Here is a 22,815-nt window from a genome sequence, read left to right as displayed (position 1 = left end):
TAAATTTTTATTTATACCCCGCCCCCCCCCCGCCCAGCCAAGAGCGGGCTGAGGGCGGCGAACAACCAATAATAAAGTCCTCCTTGAAGGAGGAGGCAAGTCAAACTCACACCCGCCATTTTGAATTCGAAACCGACGCTGAATATGGAGCCCTCCGTCTTCCCTTCAGAAGAGGTTTCTAGCTCGAAAAGAAAACCATCCCGGGGGGTGAGGGGCTTCTTTCGCAGAGAGAGAGAGAGAGAGAGCCGCCCCCGTCGCCGCATTTGCAGGGGGGTCGGACTGGATGAGCTCAGGGTGGCCCCTTCCGGTCGCCTCCGCGTAGTTTGTTCCCCTCCTCCTTCCTCCCCTCCTCCTTCCCTCCCAAGGCGAAGAGCGGCGAGGTGGCGCTGGGGCAGGATCGGGGCGTTGACCGGAAGGAGGAGGAGGAGGAGGAGGCGGCTTTTCTTTCGCTGGTCTCCTCCCCCGTCGCGTGAGGGAGAGGAAGGAGGGCTCCGAGCGGCGACGGGCCTGGACGGGCGGCGGGCGAAGCAGCAGCAGCAGCAGCGGCGACCGTGAGTGTCCGCCTTCTTCCCTCAGGCAGGCAGGCAGGCAGTCAGCGCCGCCGCCGCGCGTCGTGTCCCCCCCTCCCCCTCCCCTCCCCCTTCAACGGCCCCTCTCCTTCTCCCCTCGCGCCACCCTGACGCCTCGGCCCCCTCAGTTACCTCAGGGCTGCCGGGCCCGCCGGGCGCCGCTTCCATTATCCTCCTCGGCCACCTGCCCTGGTATCTAGTAAATTGGCATACCGCCCTTGGCACACCGCGGGTCTCGGGGCGGTTGACAACATAAACAGAGAAAGAAGTTGTTGTTGTTGTTGTTATTATTATTATTGGGGCGGTTCACAACATAAACAGAGAAAGTTATTATTATTATTATTATTATTAGGGCGGTTCACAACATAAACAGAGAAAGTTATTATTATTATTATTATTAGGGCAGTTCACAACATAAACAGAGAAAGTTGTTGTTATTATTATTATTATTATTATTGGGGCGGTTCACAACATAAACAGAGAAAGTTATTATTATTATCATTATTATTATTCGGGCGGTTCACAACATAAACAGAGAAAGTTATTATTATTATTATTATTATTGGGGCGGTTCACAACATAAACAGAGAAAGTTATTATTATTATTATTATTATTGCGGTTCACAACATAAACAGAGAAAGTTATTATTATTATCATTATTATTATTCGGGCGGTTCACAACATAAACAGAGAAAGTTATTATTATTATTATTATTATTATTGGGGCGGTTCACAACATAAACAGAGAAAGTTATTATTATTATTATTATTACTACTACTACTACTACTACTACAGTGGTACCTCGGGTTACATACGCTTCAGGTTACAGACTCCGCTAACCCAGAAATAATGCTTCAGGTTAAGAACTTTGCTTCAGGATGAGAACAGAAATTGCGCGGTGCCAGCAGGAGGCCCCATTAGCTAAAGTGGTGCTTCAGGTTAAGAACAGTTTCAGATTAAGAACGGACCTCCAGAACGAATGAAGTACTTAACCTGAGGTACCACTGTATTGTTATTTATTATTTTATTTTGGTGTTGTGAACTGCCCGGAGATCGACAGATGAAGGGCAACAATTCAGGGCTTTCCTCAGATTTTCAGCTCCCGTATGCTGTCCCTTTTATAATTTAGGCCTTTTAGTAGAGTTTTTGGACTTTGCTTCATTAAGGTAATTTCCCCACCAATCCTTTGGGACGTGGGGAGAGAAGAAAAGAGATGTAGGTTAATTAAAACATTTGTGACCCAGAAAACATCCACATTTTAATATGTCGATTTAGGCATGTAAAAATCGGCTCCTGCTACATCTCTGAAGGATCTTCTGGGGGAAATCAGAATCTATTTCTAACTTCACTTTTAAGAACCTTCATAATGTTTCATCACGCTGCCTGTAAAATCATTGACTTATTTATTGGCTCCTTATTTTATTACTTTGTTTATTTATTAAATTTCTATACTGACCATCAGTGCCGGATTTACGTATAAGCTAAACAAGCTATAGCTTAGGGCCTCACTCTCTTGGCGGCCCCCCCAAAAAATTAAGGGAAAAAAAACTGGATGTGCATTTCCAAAATATAAGATAAAAACCTACATGCAGCAACAATGTTTTGTGTTGTGTATTCTCCTATGATGTAAGTACTGGGCCCCACCTGCTACGCTTCTCCCTAAAATATCACTGGTTTGCTCGTTTCTATATCAATTACTTGGATAAAATACATATTTTGTCATGTGCAAATGGCTTTAGATACCTATTAGGTCCACAAATTACCATATAGCATACATTCAACACAAAAAACTGACAATTTGTTGTTGACAAAGGACAGCTGGACATATAAAAGGCCCCATTACCTTCAGTAGCTTAGGGTCTCATCAAACCTAAATCCAGCCCTGATGATGATGATTTATTGAATTAATATACCGCCCTATACCCGGAGATTTCAGGGCAGTTCACAGAAAAGATCAACATAAAAACCACAATATGTATAATCAAAATAAAAGCAGCAACCCAGTAACACACACCTCAGTGTGTTTCGTTTATTAAATTTGTATACTGTACTGTCCATTGTAGGTCTCAGGGTGATTCACAACAACAACAACAACAACATAACAACATCATCATCATCATCATCATTTCATTTATTCCCCACTCATGCGACTGGGTTTCCCCAGCCACTCTGGGTGGCTTACAGTGTATATAACAGCATACTAAAACATCAAGTATTTAAAGTTTTGTTGCTGTGAGCCATGGGCGTAGGCAGAATTTATTTTTTTTGGGGGGGGCAGGATTTATGTTGGGGCAGAACTGAGTTATCTGCAACACAATTGGTCAGTTATGTATTTTTATTTGTTTACTTGATTTGGAGGGGGCAGCTATGCCCATGTTGTGAGCCACCCTGAGATCTACAGATAAAGGGCAGTGGGCAGATTTAATAAGCAAACAAACAAAGTGTGTTTCATTTATTTATTAAATTTATTAAAGATCTTGGGGTGGCCAGTCCACAGCATTAAATACACAAAATGGACAAAGTACATAATGAGAACAGGAACAAACCAAACCAATAACCACTTACTTCCTCACTTGCCCGTCTTTTCATTCCTCAGAAAGGAAAGGAAACTTCTCAAGTGTAAGCAACATGCTGGGTAATAGCATGTCTCTTATTTCTGCCAGTTTTGGGGATAACTTCTAATTCTTCTCCCTGTAGAAAAGGATTTTTCTTGATCCAGAACAGAAACCTTTGTGGGCTAGATGCACCGTGCCCGGTGAATTTATTTATTATTTTGTTTTATCAGATTTGTATACAACCCTTCACTTGAAGATCTCAGGGCTGGTTCACAGTGTAAAAATAAAAAACGGGAACACATTATATATAATGAAAACAAGGACAAAAACAAATGGCATTTGTTATCCCCATACATGGCCATGGAGAGAACCTAAGGGGGAAGAAAAAGTGCTATCCTTTTTTGAATGAGTATTAGTATTATTATTATTATTATTATTATTATTATTATTATTATAGCCTTGTTTATGTCCCAGCTCTGTGTTGTCCTCCAGCTCTGTGTTGTCCTCCTGCATTTCATGGCCCTGTTGGCGTCACTATTTGCAGTCTCTCTTTGATAAAAGAGAAATAATCAAGCATTGCAATATCCTTGCAACATATATAGATGTAAATTTACACAAAGAATACTAGCATATTCATATTAGGAGAAAACTAGGACAGAACCCATTTCTTCTGGACTACATTTTCTGCTACTTTGAGAGCAACACCTAAATGGCTTCTTGGAGACTAGTCTAGGAGTAAATAGTATTCCTGAAACGGAATCATTTGGGAGGAAAACTGCGCATCCCTGAATGAGTGTTTCCCTAAGGAAGTGCCCTTCGGGTTCTTACAATTTTATTATGAAGGAATCTTTTGTCAAAACACACACACATCTGTTTTTTTCAAGCTCACACAGCACAATGATTTACTGATGTGCTTTTTCACAGGAACTTTCATCTCCGTTTTTAACAAAGAGCCCGAGTGTCTGATTGTGGTGTGTCCAGAATACCAGCAGGACTCCAGTAGGAGTGTGGAGTGCTTATGAAGTAAACTGAACCGATTGCCGATCCCTTCCATGGATCCTTTGGGGGCTCCTTCCAATTTTGTGGATATTGATGGTTTGCAAGGCTGGACTGATCTTTATGTGGCAGATCAGTTGAACTCTTCAGTTCCAGTAGAAAAGACTCAAGTTGATGCTTGCTCACCCTTCCCATATAGGAAAGACATCAGTGAAAAAATAATATTATGGTAAGCTTGCACATCATGATTTGAAATAATTGCATTTGTTAACATAAAATTCTTAGGCATTATGTGATTCATTGATTTTTTGCTTTAAACTTTGGCTGATATTCACGGGGGGGTTAATAAAATCAAATCCTGAGCACTGACTTTTGTAGAACACTGATTAGATTTGCTTTAACAGGTAAGAAGTTCAGCATATTCATTTCATTTAGTAAATGAATGTTTCTGTATCACCCTTCTAATACTCATGTACCTATTTACAAGAATTTAAAATCAGACTACAGTACAATTATTTAAAATGGCTATAATAATAAAAATATATTAAATGCGCAACAAATAAAATAGCACAACATTAAAAGTTCTTTTAAAAGCAACAACAGTGGTGATAATGTGTAAAAATGACTTTAGGCAAAAAACTATATCCATATGCCATAATCCTAAAATCTATGTCCAAGGTGCTGTTGAGATGTCTGACAGCTAAATCTATCTGGTTAGCAGGCATAAGAGAGAGGACTTTTCTGCAGTGGCCCCCTAGCTTTTCAAATACAACCCAAAAGTTAAGCAGGTGCTGCCTCTGTTATATTTTAAATGTGCTTTGAAGAGAGAGATTTTTATATAAGTTTAAAGTGTGGTAACAAATACTGGGGCCAATTATCCATTGCTGGTTGTAGTCAGTATTTATTGTTTATAATGGGACTTTTCCCATTTTCATTTGATGTATTTTCTTCATTGTACACCCTTTGTGAGATTTTTGTCCTAAAGACCATATAGAAGTTTAAAAAAATAAATGGATAAACCTGCCAGAATAAAAATGTACAGTATTTACAAGCTGGTTAAAAATGACCAGAGAAGAAGTCATCTGCACTGGAGATGACAATATTGGTGCAGCCCCTGAAAAAGGCTGTACCTCTTGTGGCCATGAACTTTGCCTTGTCATATGTGGGATGCAGAGAAAGGCACCAGCTTTTGATTTTAGGGAGTGGGGTGAATGGTATAGAAGGAGGCAGCCTCAGGTCTAAGTCATTTAGGGCTTTAAAGGTCATCACCAGTACTTTGAATTGTGCCCAGAAGCAGATTGTCAGTCAGTGGCGATATTGCAAGATAGGTGTAACATGATCCCATAGACATGCGCCTGTTAACATCCTTGCTGCTGCATTCTGAACCAAGTGTAGTGAAAGCCTCTTCTTAAAAATATTCAGTTATGAAGTCACATGGATATCACTTGCATATAAATTTCTGCTGTTCTATAGATGTATAATGCCCTGAATCTTCTTAACTGTATAGTCTGTACTAATAATGAGCACAAAGCAGAGGCAGAGGAACCTATGGCCCTCCAGATGTTTTAGGACTACAGTTCCTTCATTCCTGACAACTCATCATGCTTGCTAGGCCTGATAGGAGTTTCTGCCCTACAATATCTGGAAGGCTACAGATTCCCCATCCCTGGTGTAGAGTTGGTATTAAACCTTTGAACTCCATGAGCAAGATAATATGTGTTCAAATAGCTCTTCTGTAATTTCCCTTTGTAAAAGGTAAAGGTAAAGGTACCCCTGCCCGTACGGGCCAGTCTTGACAGACTCTGGGGTTGTGCGCCCATCTCACTTAAGAGGCCAGGGGCCAGCGTTGTCCGGAGACACTTCCGGGTCACGTGGCCAGCGTGACATCGCTGCTCTGGCGAGCCAGAGCCGCCCACGGAAACGCCGTTTACCTTCCCGCTGGTAAGCGGTCCCTATTTATCTACTTGCACCCGGAGGTGCTTTCGAACTGCTAGGTTGGCAGGCGCTGGGACCGAGCAGCGGGAGCGCACCCCGCCGCAGGGATTCGAACCGCCGACCTTTCGATCGGCAAGCCCTAGGCGCTGAGGCTTTAACCCACAGTGCCACCTGCGTCCCTAATTTCCCTTTGTACTGTGACATAACTCTTAACTTGTAAGCACAGTGGAACCTCAGTTTTTGAACATCTCAGAAAACGAACAATTGAGAAGCCGAACGTCGAAAACCCAGAAGTAATTGGCTTCCAAGGCGCATTTATCCATTTTTTCAATGGATTCTGCCGACCGCCCATTGATCCCTGGTTTTTGAACGTTTCGAAAGTCGAACGCTCTTCCAGAATGGATTACATTCAAAAACCGAGGTTCCACTGTATTGAAAATGAGGTTATGTCTTTCCATTGTATTCAATTCCTGAAAAGTGATAAATTGACATACTGTGCACTCCATGACTAACATGAGCACCCAGACACCCGGAGACGTAAATATAAATTCTTCTATTACTGCCTTCTTAATACATATCAGGAGAAAGCTGATGGGAAAAACTTAATGAAGTATGTTCTCTTTTATAACCATGCAACAATAATCACGTAACAGCTCTGAGAAGCTTCGTGTGTGTGTGTGTGTGTGTGTGTGTGTGTGTTTTGCTTCTATTTTCTTCCGTGCCGCCTGCTGAATGGTGGTGATTTTTCCTCAGGAGGGGGGATGTAGCACTGCTGAACTGCACAGCCATAGTGAACACCAGCAATGAGTCTCTCACGGACAAGAACCCAGTTTCTGAAAGTATCTGCACACATGCGGGACCTGACCTGAGGGCTGAGCTACAGAAGCTCAAAGGTAAGTATAGTAAAGTTAATCCAATTGACTTCAAAACGTTCAGCTTGAACCAAAAAGGGGACTGCACTTTGGTTTTAAAAGTTCATTTCACAGTAAAAAAACATCCATGAACAAACTATGCTGTAAAGTTAAAACGTGTCTGTCATAATGATCATGCTACATATGCGTTAGACAAAGAGTAAACAAACATTTGGCATATTTTAAAATTAATTTGTCATATATTTATCTTATATAGTAACAATTCAGTTTATCAGCTACATAGGTGATAAAAAGTAACTGCAATAAAATTAGAAGCTGATAAACATAACTCTACTAAGTAACCAAGAGTACAAGCAATTCAAAACGTTGCACAATCGTATGCTGTAGCAGGAATTAGCCCATAACCCCTATAGTGACGGACCCGTTTATTCCAGCTGACCAAAAAGGTATCTTGTCTCTAACTTTGTTCTTTAAATCTGATATATTAAGTTAATTTTGTCATTGATGCATATTTGCTTACTTCATTATACCGGTCTTAGATGGATGGAGCTGTCTTTGCTGTGTATAAAATTATTCCAACTGTCAACAAATATGAAATGAATTCTGAGCCCTCTTACTGAGCTTTCTAATTAATTCAATAAAAACACAATTGGGTGTAATGGAAGCAAATATTTGGAGGGATGATTTTTTGAACAGAGAATTTGGTCACTGATAAATGTTTCAGGTTACAAAAAATACATATCTGAGGAAGAATTAAACTTGCAGCCCAATTCTGTACCAAGAGTTTACATATAGAAAACCACAACATGAGTAAATTATAAATAAACTACATCAACGACTGTTCATTGTGTGTACTACTGTACCATTTTACAGGGCTAACCAAACTCTTCCCCTACAACAATATCTGATTTAGAGAATAGCTTCTGAATTCAAAGTATGTCTCTCTCCTCCTCCCTCTTCCCCCACCCCCTCTTCAAATTACAAATTGCACAGCTGAACTTCCTCATAAAATAAACAAGGTAATAAATTTCTTTAAAATGACCATTAGCGATGCAAGAATGAATAGGTGATGATATGACTAAATCATGAAAAACATTCACAGCAGATCTTTATAAAATATTGAACACTTGTTGTGATTTACCAGAATAGGTCAGCCTCAGACCATTGCTTATAAAGTTGGTCTGTCAGATTTGGACAAAACTAAGTTGCAGGTAGTTAAAAATAAAAATGGAAGCAAAAGCTTCCAGATTCCTCTTCCTCTTCCTCCTCCCCCTCTACCTGCACCTGTGTAGGGTTGTGTGAACCCAAGGCTCGCACCGACTTGTTCTCTTAATAAACCATGGCTTATCTCTATGTCTAACTGAGACTTCTCTGTACCCAGCTACACAGCTGTGCATGCTGCTTTTTTCTCTTACCTAGGTTTGGCAGGAAGCATGGATATAATATGGGGAGCTGTTGTGTGTTCCCAAATCCATCCATAAAAGAGGATCTCTGTGCTAAGCCTAAAATCCTTATATTTCAGTTGCTTCAATATTACTTAGCTCATCCGGCTTTGTTTTGTTTTCCTATAGGCTGCCGGACAGGAGAAGCAAAGCTGACAAAAGGATTTAATCTAGCTGCCCGTTTCATCATTCACACTGTGGGTCCCAAATACAAAAGTCGATACCGGACAGCAGCAGAAAGCTCCCTGTACAGCTGCTATCGCAACATTCTGCAACTTGCAAAGTAAGCATGTGTCTCCTTGTGACAGGCAAGTACCTTGTGAAACACACATACACAAACACATACACAAACACAACAACAGTGCATGTAAAATTTTGGAATGTGTAACTAGTGTAAAGGTATCTGAAGAAATGTGCATGGACACGAAAGCTCATACCAATAACAAACTTAGTTGGTCTCTAAGGTGCTACTGGAAGGAATTTTTTTATTTTGTTTCGACTATGGCAGACTAACACAGCTACCTACCTATATCTAGTGTAAAGAAATAAGTTTTAAAAAACTTACCGTATCTATCATACCTTAACATCTTGGATAGCTTGTGAAAGTATAAATGTCAACATCTAATCCCCTGGCTCTCTTCATCCAAACATATATTTTCCACGTGCTTTAGATTCTTCCGTTCCCCACATTCCAATATCAGTTGCTTAGTAATGGGGGTAGATGATGAGAAGCACTACATGCCATTCCAAGGAACAGAATGCATTGGAAAGCCGGGTTTTATGTTTTTATATGGGTTCGAAGCCACCCAGAGTGGCTGGAGCAACCCAGCGAGATGGGCAGGTTATAAATAATAAAAGTATCATTATTATTGTTGTTGTTGCTGCTGCTGCTATTGCTATTGTTACAAAAGTACTTGTTAAGTATAAATTCATCTTTGGCGATCACTCGTAGCCGAGTAAGATTGTCTTCCGTGAACAGGTTTATAGCAGTGAGTCTACATGACTGTGGAGGCCAATTCTGGATCCACACGTCCTTCCACAGTGGGACATAGGTTTCCGGGTGAGAGTTGATCATGGTGAGGGTGCCTTCCGAGCATGCCTTCTTCTTAGCACATTTCTCCCTTTCGTCCTGAGTTCGAGCATCTTCAAAGCCCATGACACCTTTGGTAAAGGCTGTTCTCCAACAGGAGCGCTCACAGGCCAGTGTTTCCCAGTTGTTGGTGTTTATACTACTTTTTTTTTTTAGATTTGCCTTGAGAGAATCTTTAAACCTCTTTTGCTGACCACCAGCATTATGCTTTCCATTTTTGAGTTCGGAATAGAGTAGTTGCTTTGGAAGACGATACTCGGGCATCCACACAACATGAGCAGTCCGACAAAGTTGATGTTGAAGAATCATTGCTTTGACACTGGTGATCTTTGCTTCTTCCAGCACACTGACATTAGTTCGCCTATCTTCCCAAGTGAAGTGTGAAATTTTTCAGACACCGTTGATGGAATCTTTTGAGGAGTTGGAGATGGCATTTATAAGTGGTCTGTAAATAAATAACATAATAAATTGCAATTGAGGATCAGTTCAGAGAATGACTATTAGATTAAGGATGCAAACTGACATCATTTACTAAAAAAATTCTATCGTTTCCTTTTAACCCTCTTTTCCATTGCTAACCTGCTTAACACATCTCCTATCTGATATAACCCCAGACATGTTTTGCAGACTTCTACAGTGTCTTCATGTGGATTTTATGTTTGTGAAGTGGGATAGTGGTGAATGGTGGCAGCTCTGTGTGGTTTTTTGTCGTGCCCAATGTCTGAAAATTTGCTTAAGATCACAAGCACCGTGTTTCTTGTTCTGTGTGGTGTAGTGGTTAAGAGGGGTAGTCTCGTAATCTGGGGAACCGGGTTCGCATCTCCGCTCCTCCACATGCAGCTGCTGGGTGACCTTGGGCTGGTCACACTGCGTTGAAGTCTCTCAGCCCCACTCACCTCACAGAGTGTTTGTTGTGGGGGAGGAAGGGAAAGGAGAATGTTAGCCGCTTTGAGACTCCTGAAGGGGAGTGAAAGGCGGGATATCAAATCCAACTCTTCTTCTTCTGTGCAGACTATTGGTTTGTTAGGTGTCTCACATCTAAAACTATGGGTTTGTGTGCAAAATTACATGTTGGGAGGTATGGGACCTTCAACGTTACAGCCTCCTCAGTTGTAAACCTAGGCGAGCTCTATTTTTTAAAAAAATGATATTTATTAAAGTTTAACAATAAAAACATACACAAACAAAAAACAAAAAGAAACAAGTATAATTTCCATCCTTATTTTCTTGAACCTAATTTCCCCGAACCTAGGCGAGCTCTAGGGCTACATCATCTTTGTCTAAACTGTTTATGCTCCTTGAAACAGTAAAATGTGATCCAATCTTCACATCTTTTGGCATAGTTTACACTATAGCTCCTCCTTTTGATCTGAAAACCATGTCTTAAGAAGTAACCAGCAAACATAAAACATCCAATGATACAGAAAACACTTAAACCTTCTTTGTCATGAGTTGTTATAACAGCTATTAGGAGCAGTGGGGGTTTCGTGAAAATTTCAATAGAATCTCTTCCCGCTCTTAAAAGCTTTTGGAGAGCAAAATCTATCCACAGTATGAAGCAAAAGTATAAACATCCATAATCATGTTAGTCATGGGCACCTATTATGGATTAAGCCATCTCTGTGAATCCTTTTTACTATTTGATTCCAAATTTGGTGTTGTTCCGGTAATTTTAATGACCACTGTTGGACCACTACAACAAATGCTGCCTATTCATAGAGAATAAGCTGACCTGATCCTGCTATGGCATCAGTTGCATTGATTTGTTTGTGATGCTTACGCTTTTCATTATCCTTCTGGCTACAGGGAGCAAGCGATGTCCTCAGTCGGATTCTGCGTGATAAACACGGTGAAACGAGGTTACCCTTTAGTGGATGCTACCCACATAGCACTCCGTAAGTAGCCTTGAAAGGATCTTTGCTGGATATACAGCTTCATCTACACGCATTGTGCTTTGCTAAGAACGACAGAGCAGGATTTGTGATTATTTTGGTTATATATATTTAGGCTTAGTTACAGTTGAATATTGGGAGTGGAGGGTTGTGGCAAAGGGTTCATAGGAAAATACATGTTAATCTAAGCCACCTTAGGTCTTCAGTTGCAAAGCTTTCACTTAAGTCAGGGGTCAGCAAACTTTTTCAGCACTGTCCCTCAGACCTTGTGGGGGACCAGACTATATGTGTGTGTGTGTGTGTGTGTCCGTGGGCCAGAAGGCGATTTGGCCAGATACAGCCCCCTGGCCTTAGTTTGCCTACCCATGACTTAAGTTGTCATAGTGTAGAAACTATAAGAATATGCAAGTTAAAATTTGAGGAACTAGTAAAACAGTGAGGCAGGTGACTTCCCCTTTTGGGTGCTAGGAATGCAGTCTGCCTTTATTTGCAGTTGGCGGCACAGCTGTCTTGATGTGGTGCTACATTGAAGTAGGTTGAGAAAGATGGTAATGTGTGGTTGAACTCCCTACAGCCCAGTTCAAAACATCATTACTGAAGTGGGGACTATATTGCAATATTCTGTCTGCAAAGGCCCTCTCCAATCCCCTGCTCCACTTCCCTTAGACTAAGTTGCAACCGGCTGTCTTTACATTGAAAAGTGCAACTGTCTTTTCAGTTAGAGAAAACAATTCTAACGCTTTACAACAGCCCTTGTGGTGAAGTAAAATGAAGGAGTTGTAAAGGACTTTCACACAAGTTTCACTAAGGGCTGTAGGTACTTGTTTTCCTATGTACAGCATTCTTCTGGGAAAGGCATTAATTGAGACTGAGAAAACGAAATTCCAAACCCAAAACTATTATTGTCAGGAAACCCAAACACCATCACAGTATATGTGGTCAACAAGGATGGGCAAAATAACTAATTAAATTAGATCAATTAATAACATTAAATAATGGCATAGGAAAGGGTAGTCCTATATTTTCCATCAACATGGGGGTCTGTTTCTTCTCGTTTTGCTGACTGTGTGTTGATTTCTCCCTCTTCCTCCCACCCCACCCCCATTGCAGGAACCGTCCGGCGATTTTTAGAGGTTCACGGGGAAACTCTTGAAAAAGTGGTGTTTGCAGTGTCTGAACTTGAAGAGGTATGTAAAGTACTCTGTTTATGTTTGTAGACATTGCTGTGCTGCTGAGCTAACCCAGTCCCAAAATCCTCGTGCCTTGATCTCTATTTACTGCTCTCCACTCCAGTGATTTGATTAACTTCTTGTCCAAAGGTGCATGAGAAACTTGGTTTCAATACCTTCTTATTCCTTCAGACAAACATACTCCCAACTTGCAATTTCACAGTTCTTCTAAAAAGCCTCCATCTCATCTGTGCAATTTATGTGTTCAAAGTACTAATATTGAAAGTTAGCCTGTGTGGCTGCCAGGGCTTTTTCGGCTGTGGCTCCGACCTGGTGGAACACTCTGTCACAAGAGACTAGGGCCCTGCGGGACCTGACATCTTTCCGCAGGGCCTGCAAGACAGAGCTGTTCCACCAGGCCTTTGGTCAGGGCGCAGCCTGACTCCCTCCTTTGGCAATTTCTACAGAACTTTAGTTTAATGGTTGCCATCAATTTGATTTTAATTAATTTTAATAATGAAATGTTTTTAGAATGTTGTACTATTTTATTGTTGTTAGCCGCCCTGAGCCCGGCTTCGGCTGGGGAGGGTGGGATATAAATAAAATTTATTATTATTATTATTATTATTATTATTATTATTATTATTCTATGTTCCTTGGAAGCAGAGACACAAACCTTGGCTCTGCACTTCAGCTTGAAGCTAGAAAGGGAGGTGGGAGGTTTATGGTACAGCTGTGCTTCCAAAGCACTTTGGGGAAGGGTTAAGGGCTGAAGTTGATCCCTTCTTAGCACTTCCAAAACACAGCATAGCTGTTGATAGGTGGGTGAAGCTTACTTTGCTTGCCACAGCAAGTATTCTGTCGCACTCTGGAAGCAGAATTCTGGCACCTGCCCTGCACAAAATGTTGCTGCATAAGAAAAGGATGGAAGGCTTGTAGGGATCCATCTATTGGACTCAACTGCACATCAAATCCACAGGTTCCCCATCCCTAGCATTAGGGCATAAGGATAGGATGGAGATGAGTGAATAGATTTATTGTTTCAAACTTGTATTAAAACTTATTCTCTACATCCTGACCTTTCTGCATATGTCAGATGTTGAAAGAAAAACGATGGGAGTTGCAACTTTGTTCCACGTATGGGAGAACTGTAGATCTTGACTAACCAGTCAGTGTGGTGCTATCATGATCTACCATGCAAAAGAATACCAGGGGGCATTTAATGGCCTTTGTGACCTGTTTTCAACCTGCCTTGAAAACTGGAGATCTAAAACTTTCCCTTTTTTCCCAGGATACTTATCAGAAGTTGCTGCCTCTGTATTTCCCAAGGTCTCTAGAAGAGGAGAAAAAGTCCTTGCCTTTCCTTCCTGTTGATATTGGCAATGCTGAAGGGGAGCCAGTCGTGCCAGAGCGTCAAATCAGAATTAGTGAAAAGCCAGGTGTTTCTGAGGGTGAGTTTGCAGATTGTGTCCAGAGAGTCTTCTGCAGAGTTAGGATAAACATCATCTACAGAGCTAATGTAGTTATCCTCAAGGCATTGGGAGAGATAGGTATTCAAACTATAACTGCTTTTCCATTTGTAGCTGGAATGGGTGTGAACAAGGTCAAGCGAATTGTCTGTGAAGCTGATATAAGATAGGATTAGCTCCTGCCCTTTGACTCTGTTTCGGCTTCTCATGTCTGGGAGCAAATCTTCTGTGGCTCTGGATCTGTGTAAGTGTATAGCACACTCAAAGCTTTCAGATCTTCCGTGGAGGGGAAACCCCCTGGAAATACAGTATTTTATTATTTCCCCATAAAAGCAGACCCAGTCATTCCTCGTCAGAGGAAGGCATCTCATGAAAAGTGACTCCTTCCATCAGTGTTCAGAGGCACAACTTGGCCTGAATTTCCTCTCCTCACTGCTCACTGGGCAGAGTCCTCATCCAGTTTTCCTCTCATGTTTGCCAAGAGAGCTGGATTTTTTTGTGGGAGACTGGAGCTTTAGATGCAGGGCTTGACTGACCTCCTGTTGATCTTTATCTCTTCTCCGCCATCAAGATCCATATGCCTGACACCAGTCAGTTACCACTGAAGAGGAGGAAGAGGGCAGTCTCAGAACATACATCACTTGTTGTTCTTATACATCATCTTAGGCATGCACACAAACACATATCAAGTACAAAACAATAATGAAACAACTAAAAATGGTTAAAAACAACACAAAAACCAGAAGATGGATTTTAAAAAGCAATGTGAAATAGACATCCATGCCAGAGATCTATTCATCCAGCTTGGAAACCTTGTGAGTAAAAACCAGCACAAACCTGTGTGTGAAAGGCTATCCATGAAGTCTTACAAGAGCAGTCTTGCTTCTTCCATGACAGTAGCTTCATCAGATTTCCATGGCTGGAAATTCCATCTGTTAATATACCATTATTAAGTCTGGTCCAGGCGCAGTTGGTGGCTCATCAACCTCCTGGCAGAAGTTATTTATATCCATCCCAATCTGGCTTTGGAGCAGAAACTGCTCTGATTGCTTTGGTGGATAATCAGGGAATTGACCATCTTTGGCTTAGGAGCACATTGTCATGATGGTTCCAGTCCTGTCCAAATCTCAGCCTTCAGAAGGGAGTGCTGGGCTGCCTCCAGGTTCCAGCTTCCCCATGCTTTCTTAATATATACATGTAAGTTCTGTAATTAAGGCTTGGCTAAGACTTCACAGAATGCCTCTTATCTCCAAGAAAGTGCACTCACGTGTTCAGTGTTCCGTATTGGCTCTGAACAATTACGCCTAGCTGACATACTTGATGCTTGCCCTATGGTGAACTCTGAATGCCACACTTCATCCACTCTGCTTGCTTTGCAGAAAGAGATACTGATGAACTCATAATGCAGTGCAATATAACCTCTCTCTATCTCCTGTCCATAAGTCTCATTGTTTTCCTGGACTGGACTTGTATTGTGGCTCTACTTTGGACAGTTACTTCATTGTTCTTGCGCATCTTTTGCAGATAATTCTGATGAGGAAGGCCTGGAAGCAGACTTTTCATTTATTGGTTCCCATGCTTTTGCCCGCATGGAGGGAGATGTTGATAAACAGAGGCGTCTTATCCTTCAAGGGCAGCTCTCGGAGGCAGCACTACAAAAGCAGCATCAGAGAAAGTAAGAAGTTATTGCAGATGACTATTCCTATTGTGATTCATTGTGTTTTGAACTTCAGTGCTATATTCCTGGGAGCTGCTATACTATTCATGGTGTATTTTAGCAGATTTAGAAACATGGGGAACACTTCCTCTTGTGCTAGGGGCTTTAGACATAGCTTCTGTGCTATTTAATGGAAGGATGGCAGCTCAGCTGCTTATTTTTGTTTAATTTAAAAGGTAAAGGGACCCCTGACCATTAGGTCCAGTCGTGGCCGACTCTGAGGTTGCGGCACTCATCTCGCTTTATTGGCCAAGGGAGCCGGCATACAGCTTCCGGGTCATGTGGCCAGCATGACTAAGCCGCTTCTGGCAAACCAGAGCAGCACACGGAAATGCCGTTTACCTTCCCGCCGGAGTGGTACCTATTTATCTACTTGCACTTTGGCGTGCTTTCGAACTGCTAGGTTGGCAGGAGCAGGGACCAAGCAACGGGAGCTCATCCCGTTGCGGGGATTCGAACTGCTGACCTTCTGATCGGCAACCCCTAGGCTCTGTGGTTTAACCCACAGCGCCACCCGCATCCCCCTTTGTTTAATTATTTCCAACTTAATCCCACACTGCTCCACTTGCGTTTTCCTTTTGGATTCTGACAGAGTATAACATCATGTGAGAAGTATGACAGGTTTGTTTGCTGTATTTGTCTAATAATATGTCTCTGGAGGTGGTCTTTGATTGCTAAACATGACAACCAGATCAGTCCAAGTTCTGAAACCTTATGTGGCTGCCTTCCAGTTACAATCGCTGGCTTTGTCGAGCAAGAGCAGAAGACCTGTCTGATATTGCGTCCCTTAAAGCTTTATACCAAACTGGTGAGTTCAAGGTCACAAATTCTAACTGCCCCTTAACTCTTCCTTGTTGAATATATTGCAATGAAGATATACTGTGATAAAAGGAAGTCTCCATGTCTTAATGCTACGCTGTACAGGAGAATCCAGCCTTTGAAAATTATTTTTAATTTTGTACACATAAATAAATTGACTTAGTCAAAGATTGGCAAAAGTAATGCAAGATTGTCATAAGTCATTCAGTAGAGGATGGTCATAGACCTGAAAAGGGCTTAAAACAAGAAGCATGACCTATACAGTCCCAGACAACTGTGGCCCTTGAAACAGTGCCCTATGAAGTGAAAGCTAATAATTAATTTAATAGTATTGATCCCTCATTGTTAAAACCATGTGTTTATGAACTACCAGATTTTAGGCTGAGCTTTATTTCTGCTCACAGAAGTGGGGGACTTTAAAGTTAAAGAAACCTTTTCATTCAATTTGTAGGTGTTGATAACTGTGGTCGTACAGTAATGGCAGTGGTTGGAAGGAATATTCCTGTAACTCTAATAGACATGGAGAAGGTGAGATCCTAACAAACATAAAAATTATTGGTGATTAAATAGTAAATTTCTCTTTGGATACAGGTTTATTTATTCTTTTGTACATTTATATCCTGCTCTTCATCCCTAAGAGGATTTCCAGAGTACATGACAATTCATGTCAATTCAAAGCACATCAACATATCCGATAAGGCCAGGCTAACAGCAACTCTGGACTTGGTCTTTAACTGGGAGTACAATTCCACCAGCATTTCCACTACTTCACCTAAGTTAGATGGGAAAGGGTAATAGAATCGGCTGTCATTAGTATATTGACAGATCTTTTTGCAGACATAAACAGGCATATACAAAACATTTCTCCACAGGCAGTGACCGGCCGGTAGACTTCATGGGTAAGGCCTGCGTTATACGTAGGGCTGCCTCTGAAAATGGTTCGGAAACTTCAGCTAGTGAGAATTGAGCAGCCAGGTTGCTCACTGGAGCAAGACGGTTTGAGCATATTACGCTGATCCTGGTCTGACTGCACTGGCTACCAATTAGTTTCTGGACTCAATTCAAAGTGCTGGTTTTGACCTATAAAGCCTTAAACAGCTCACGACCGCAATACCTCAAGGACCGCCTCTTTCCATATGAACCTACCCGGACCCTGAGATCATCTTCTGAGGCCCTTCTTCGTGTGCCTCCTCCTCAAGAGGTTCGGAGGGTGGCAACATGAGAACAGGCCTTCTCTGCAGTGGCTCCCCATCAGTGGAATGCTCTCCCCAGGGAAGTTTGCCTGGCACCTTCGTTATACATCTTTAGGTGCCAGGCAAAACGTTCCATTTTTAACCAGATCTTTGGTTGACCTGATCAACATCCTATACCCTTTTAAAATGTAGCTCTTTTGGGGGGAGGGGGGTTATTGGGTTAATGTTTTTATTTTTATTTTGTATATTTTGATCTTTCTGAGACCTCCAGGTATAGGGCAGTATATAAATTCAATAAATAAATAAATAAATAAGGGGGAATTGGAGCTTCTGGTTCAAGCCTACCAGTTTGTTCATGATAACTCAGGATTTGTGAGCTCACCACTTGTTTTTGGGTGAGAAAGGAATGGCATCTTTTGTTGGAGAAGAATTTATTGTGAAGCATTCACTTTTTTCTTTCTTGAGAGAATCTGTTCTCATATGTAAGTGCTGCATGTTCAAAAAGTTTGAAAGAACTTTTTCCTCGATCCCCCTAAAGGTTGCTCTGCTTTTAGCCGTATTATTCATGCAAGGATGGATGCTGCAGTCCTCCTCTGAAATCTGACATTTGTGACTTTTCTCTTTCTCCAGGCGCTCTTGTACTTCATTCATGTAATGGACCACATTGTAATGAAGGAATATGTCATTGTGTATTTCCACACGCTCACTAACATCTACAATCACCTAGATTCCGATTTCCTAAAAAAACTCTCTGACATTGTCGATGCCAAGTAAGTATAACTCGGCTTGCCCCGAAGCCTTTCTCCTTACTTCCCTTTTGGATCAAAAAGCATCACAAAGAAACTATTTTAAAAAGGTAGTGGGCATGGAGACATAGTGTGTTCAATGAGTATGGGAGGCTTAGTTTCAGAATATGCCCAGTCACTCGTGTGACACAGCACCTTAGGGCTGTAGAATAAGCTTCCTTGGCTTTATGAAAAAAGCATGTCAGCTGTCATGAGACTACTCATTGTCTCTGGAGAGCTTTCCCACAGAAACAATTCAAGTCAGTGCTGCACATACATTAATAAGTTGCAGCTTGAAACATGTGCCCTTTTTTACATGGAGCAGATTGCTAAGAACTTGTTTGATTGCTGCAAATGTTCATTTAAAACTTGAGACGTTTACTGCTCTTGTTGTTAACCTAGGTACAAAAAAAATCTGAAGGCCCTGTACTTTGTCCATCCAACGTTTCGCTCAAAGGTGAAGTATGCCCTACTCAACGGGGAAATTGTACGTTTTGGGTTGTAGTGAATGTGTGGGGTCCCAAAATATGGGGCATAATCAGTTTGTACAATAGTTTGTACAAATCCTTTGCATGCTTCTTTGATAACATGAGCTGACTAATTGCATAGCAAGATAGGAATCAGGACCACTGTCATTTGGATTGGTTAGTTCTTTCAAGCTTTTCATCCAAGCCATTTAGATACCTGCCCTTAGGGTGAAGGGTAAGTAATTACTACTACTACTACTACTACTACTACTAACAACAACAAGAAGAAGAACAACAACGATAAATGTAGACTTAGAGAATGCTATATTAACATTGCTAAACTAGCAATCTGAATTGTGCATGCACTTTTACCTTTGTCTGCTGAAATGGTGAAGGAATTGCTAGATTGTTAAGATTGAGACTCTGGGAAGTTATTGACAGTTTTTCTGGTAACATTTATTTCCCATTCTTGTCTATTAGGTTTCAACATGGTTTTTCACAACCTTTACAGTCTCGGGACTAAAGGACAAAATCCACCACGTGGAAAGCCTCCAACAGTTGTTCGCAGCCATTCCCCCCGAACAAATTGACTTCCCCCCGTTTGTTCTTGAATATGATACTAGGGTAAGTGGCTTCAGGCACTACTGAGTGTTTGCTTCTGTTTCTAGTCTGTATGGAAGTAGCAGCATACAGCAAACTGGGGGGTGGGGGTGGGGGGGGAACTTTCCTTCTGCCTGATTTAAAAGAAATCTGAGGAGATTGCTTTGGAAACAAGAAAGAGCTTGGAAACTGACTGAATCTGTGAAAGGCTTGAAGCATTTTCTCTAAGGGAAAGAGCTTTAGCCACATTACCTTGGTAAAACTGAAGTGAATATTGGTTTAGGTGGTGTGCAGTTCTGAGAAGCCCACAGGCAGCAGCTAGTATATGGAACAAAGAGGAATGCTTATCATGAAATGTTTGACATATGTGGTACTTAAATGATCTTGAGTTAAGTCCTCACTTTCAAAAGATTGTTGAAGAGAGCATGATCTGCAGTACACTGGGGGCTGGGGGAAGAAAAGCACCCCGTAGCCATGAAGCAGCTTATCTATTATAAGGCGCATGTCCTCTAAAACAGTGTTTCCCAACCTTGGGTCTTCAACTGTTTTTGGACTACAATTCCCATCACCCCTAACCACTGATCTTGCTAGCTAGGGATGATGGGAGTTGGAGTCCAGAAATAGGTGGAGACCCAAGGTTGGGAAACACTGCTCTAAAAGCCTAGCTTCTGGTTTGTGCAATAGACTCCATAAAGTTGTACGCCAAGAGAAAATCTTCCCCCACTCTTTAACTTGTTCCATCTCCTAGTTCTTCCCTTCCAAGTTTGCCTAAACTAAGTTTGTGGGCTTCCTTACTCACAATCTCAGGATTTTTTGCAAGTCTACCATAAAGTTTGTGTGGGAAAGATTTATAAGCCAGCCCCCAGCAAATTACACTGTATTGTTTGGTAGGTCAATTCTTATGTTACTTTTTTCAACGTTTAGATTGCTACCTTTGTTACAAACATGAGAATGACTGTATGAGAATACAAAAAATTACAAACAAAATAAAAAAAATGTCCAGTAGCACCTTAGAGACCAACTAAGTTTGTTCTTGGTATAAGCTTTCGTGTGCATGCACACTTCTTCAGATGCACTGAAACAGAAATCACCAGACCCTTATATATAGTGGGAGGGTGGGGTTTTTCACAGAAGGGTAGAGGGACCTGTCAGATTCGACTCCCAGAACAATTTGAAAACCAAGGCACAGCTTCTGATTGGCTGCAGGAGCTTCCTGCAGCCAGTCGGAAGCCGCGCCAGACGTTTGGCTTCCAAAAAACATTCACAAACTGGAACACTCCGAGATTTGCAGCATTCGGGAGCCAAAATGTCCCAAATACCAAGGTGCTTGACAACCAAGGTACGACTGTAGATCCACTCTTTTCCCTCTTTGTGTGAGTTAGTGAAGTTTTTGCGGGGGCGGGGGGGGGGGGGGTTAAAGATGCTTGAGAGAAACATTTGGGATGGTGGCTACCTTCAAAGTCAGAGCGGTGGCCCTGCAAATGGCTGATGTGCCCACTTCCACAGATTCCCTTAGAGAAAATGTTCCTTGAAAGGAAGGGAAGACTGCCCAATTCTGGGACAGATTTTCAATGGGATGAGGAGAAACTCTTCATTCAGTGAGATTTAGGAAGATTAGATTTGCGTTTTACATGTGTATTCGCTGTGCCATTTCATCTCTGTCTCCCGCTCTCTCTTTGTAGGAAAATGGATCGTATTATTCCTATCCGTCTTCTCCAGACCTCTGACTCTGCAGCTCTGCCCTTTCTGGTTTCCCAACCTCCTGAGATGCTGCTTGCTGTACATGCTGAGCTGACGCAGCCTATTCAGAGAGATCAGAGAGAGGAGTTTCCTCCCACCTCTGCAATTTTTTTACAATGGTATTTGCAAGGACACGTGCAATCTAAACTCTCGTCGCAATGTGCTGTGTATTTAAGCCTCAGTCCAGTGGAAAAGTTGATTTATGAACATGAGCATAGATCTCTCCCCCCCCCCTTGATTTCAAGGGTTTCTCTCCCATTTTCCCAAGAGATCTCTAAACCGTGTTTGAATCCGATCTCTGCCAAGTTCTCAGCAATTCCTTCAGTTATGTGTGTTAAGAGTGGCTTGGAGGAAAAGGTACAGTATCTGTTTAACAGTGTTCTAAGGTCTTCTCGTTTTGAGTCCACCTTCACTGGTGACACAGTTACAGAATTCCCTGTAGAAATTTCTGCAAGGCACTGTTTCAAGCCCTACAGCTATTACAAAGTTAAGCATCATAAATGCTACTTAGCTAGGAATCTGACGGTCTTGTCTCTCTTTTCTGGATGATGTGAGATGTAAGGCTGCTGCTGCTTTTTCACGAAATAATAAACCCGAGGGACATATCAGCAGTGTCTCCTGTAGTTCATGCTACTTGTACACTTGCATTTGAAAGAACAAGATGTGTGAACACTGATTATCACCTGGACTACATAATCTCCATTATGATGCAGATTTTTAATCATTAGAAGTAAACCAATGCGACTTTTATTTTGAAAATAAATTATTTGGTAGTGGCCTTGTAGAAGTGAATCTATAACTTCTCTTGCAGAACGTTACAGCTTTCGTGGTTGCTTTATCTGCCTTCTTACATTTTTGAAGTGGTGGATCCAACGATTCTCTAAATACTTAACTTCAGAGGAAGTTTTAGATGAGACACTGGCTGAAAAAGGCGGGAGGATGAAGAAAATATTCACACATGAGAAAGCAAGTGAAGTTTGTAGAAAGGAGAGAGGTGAAATGGCCCTGGTTGAATTTCACATTTCTATAATATAATCAGCCACATTCCTTGCCTTGCTACTATTTTCTGCTCTGTTCTTTCCTGTTTGAGAAGAATTACGCCATATGAGAAGATGTGCACCAGATAAAACTGCAGTAGCTTACTCTGGTTTAGATACAAGGTACACAGCATGGGTATGTTAATGGATACATGCCTACCTGACCCATTAAACTGGTAAGCAAATGCAGTTGATTCTCACTTAAAAACAAACCTCTAAGAGGTTCTGAAAATACATCTCTGCAGTTTCAAGATTCAGATTCGCTGAAAAACTAGTAAAAGCAGCGGGCAGATTCTGAAGGAAACTATCTAGAAAGGTAGAACTGAAATTAATATTTTGCAATGTGAATAGATGGGAGACCAAGTCAGAGTCAAACCACAACACTTCAATAACTGAAGCAGGAAATTCAAAGGATGCCACTACTCTGACTTTTTATATATATATATATAAAAAGGTGGGGGCAGAG

General features: G+C 41.6%; 1 protein-coding gene across 1 annotated transcript; it reads left to right on the top strand.

Moving 5' to 3' along the window:
• The first annotated feature begins 422 nt into the window (after positions 1 to 422).
• GDAP2 (ganglioside induced differentiation associated protein 2) lies at positions 423 to 21,920 on the top strand. Its single transcript, XM_079960292.1, has 14 exons — positions 423 to 551; positions 4,051 to 4,351; positions 6,811 to 6,950; positions 8,501 to 8,654; positions 11,268 to 11,356; positions 12,464 to 12,540; positions 13,814 to 13,973; positions 15,516 to 15,666; positions 16,440 to 16,516; positions 16,979 to 17,055; positions 18,351 to 18,490; positions 18,908 to 18,962; positions 19,453 to 19,596; positions 21,255 to 21,920. Exons 2-14 carry the CDS (start codon positions 4,179 to 4,181, stop codon positions 21,297 to 21,299), a joined length of 1,482 nt encoding a protein of 493 aa, XP_079816418.1. The 5' UTR covers positions 423 to 551; positions 4,051 to 4,178; the 3' UTR covers positions 21,300 to 21,920.
• Positions 21,921 to 22,815: the final 895 nt, after the last annotated feature.

This window comes from Podarcis cretensis (genome assembly GCF_951804945.1).
Source record: "Podarcis cretensis genome assembly, chromosome: 17".
Taxonomy (NCBI): Eukaryota; Metazoa; Chordata; class Lepidosauria; order Squamata; family Lacertidae; genus Podarcis; species Podarcis cretensis.
This window is presented reverse-complemented; position numbering and strand designations above follow the sequence as displayed.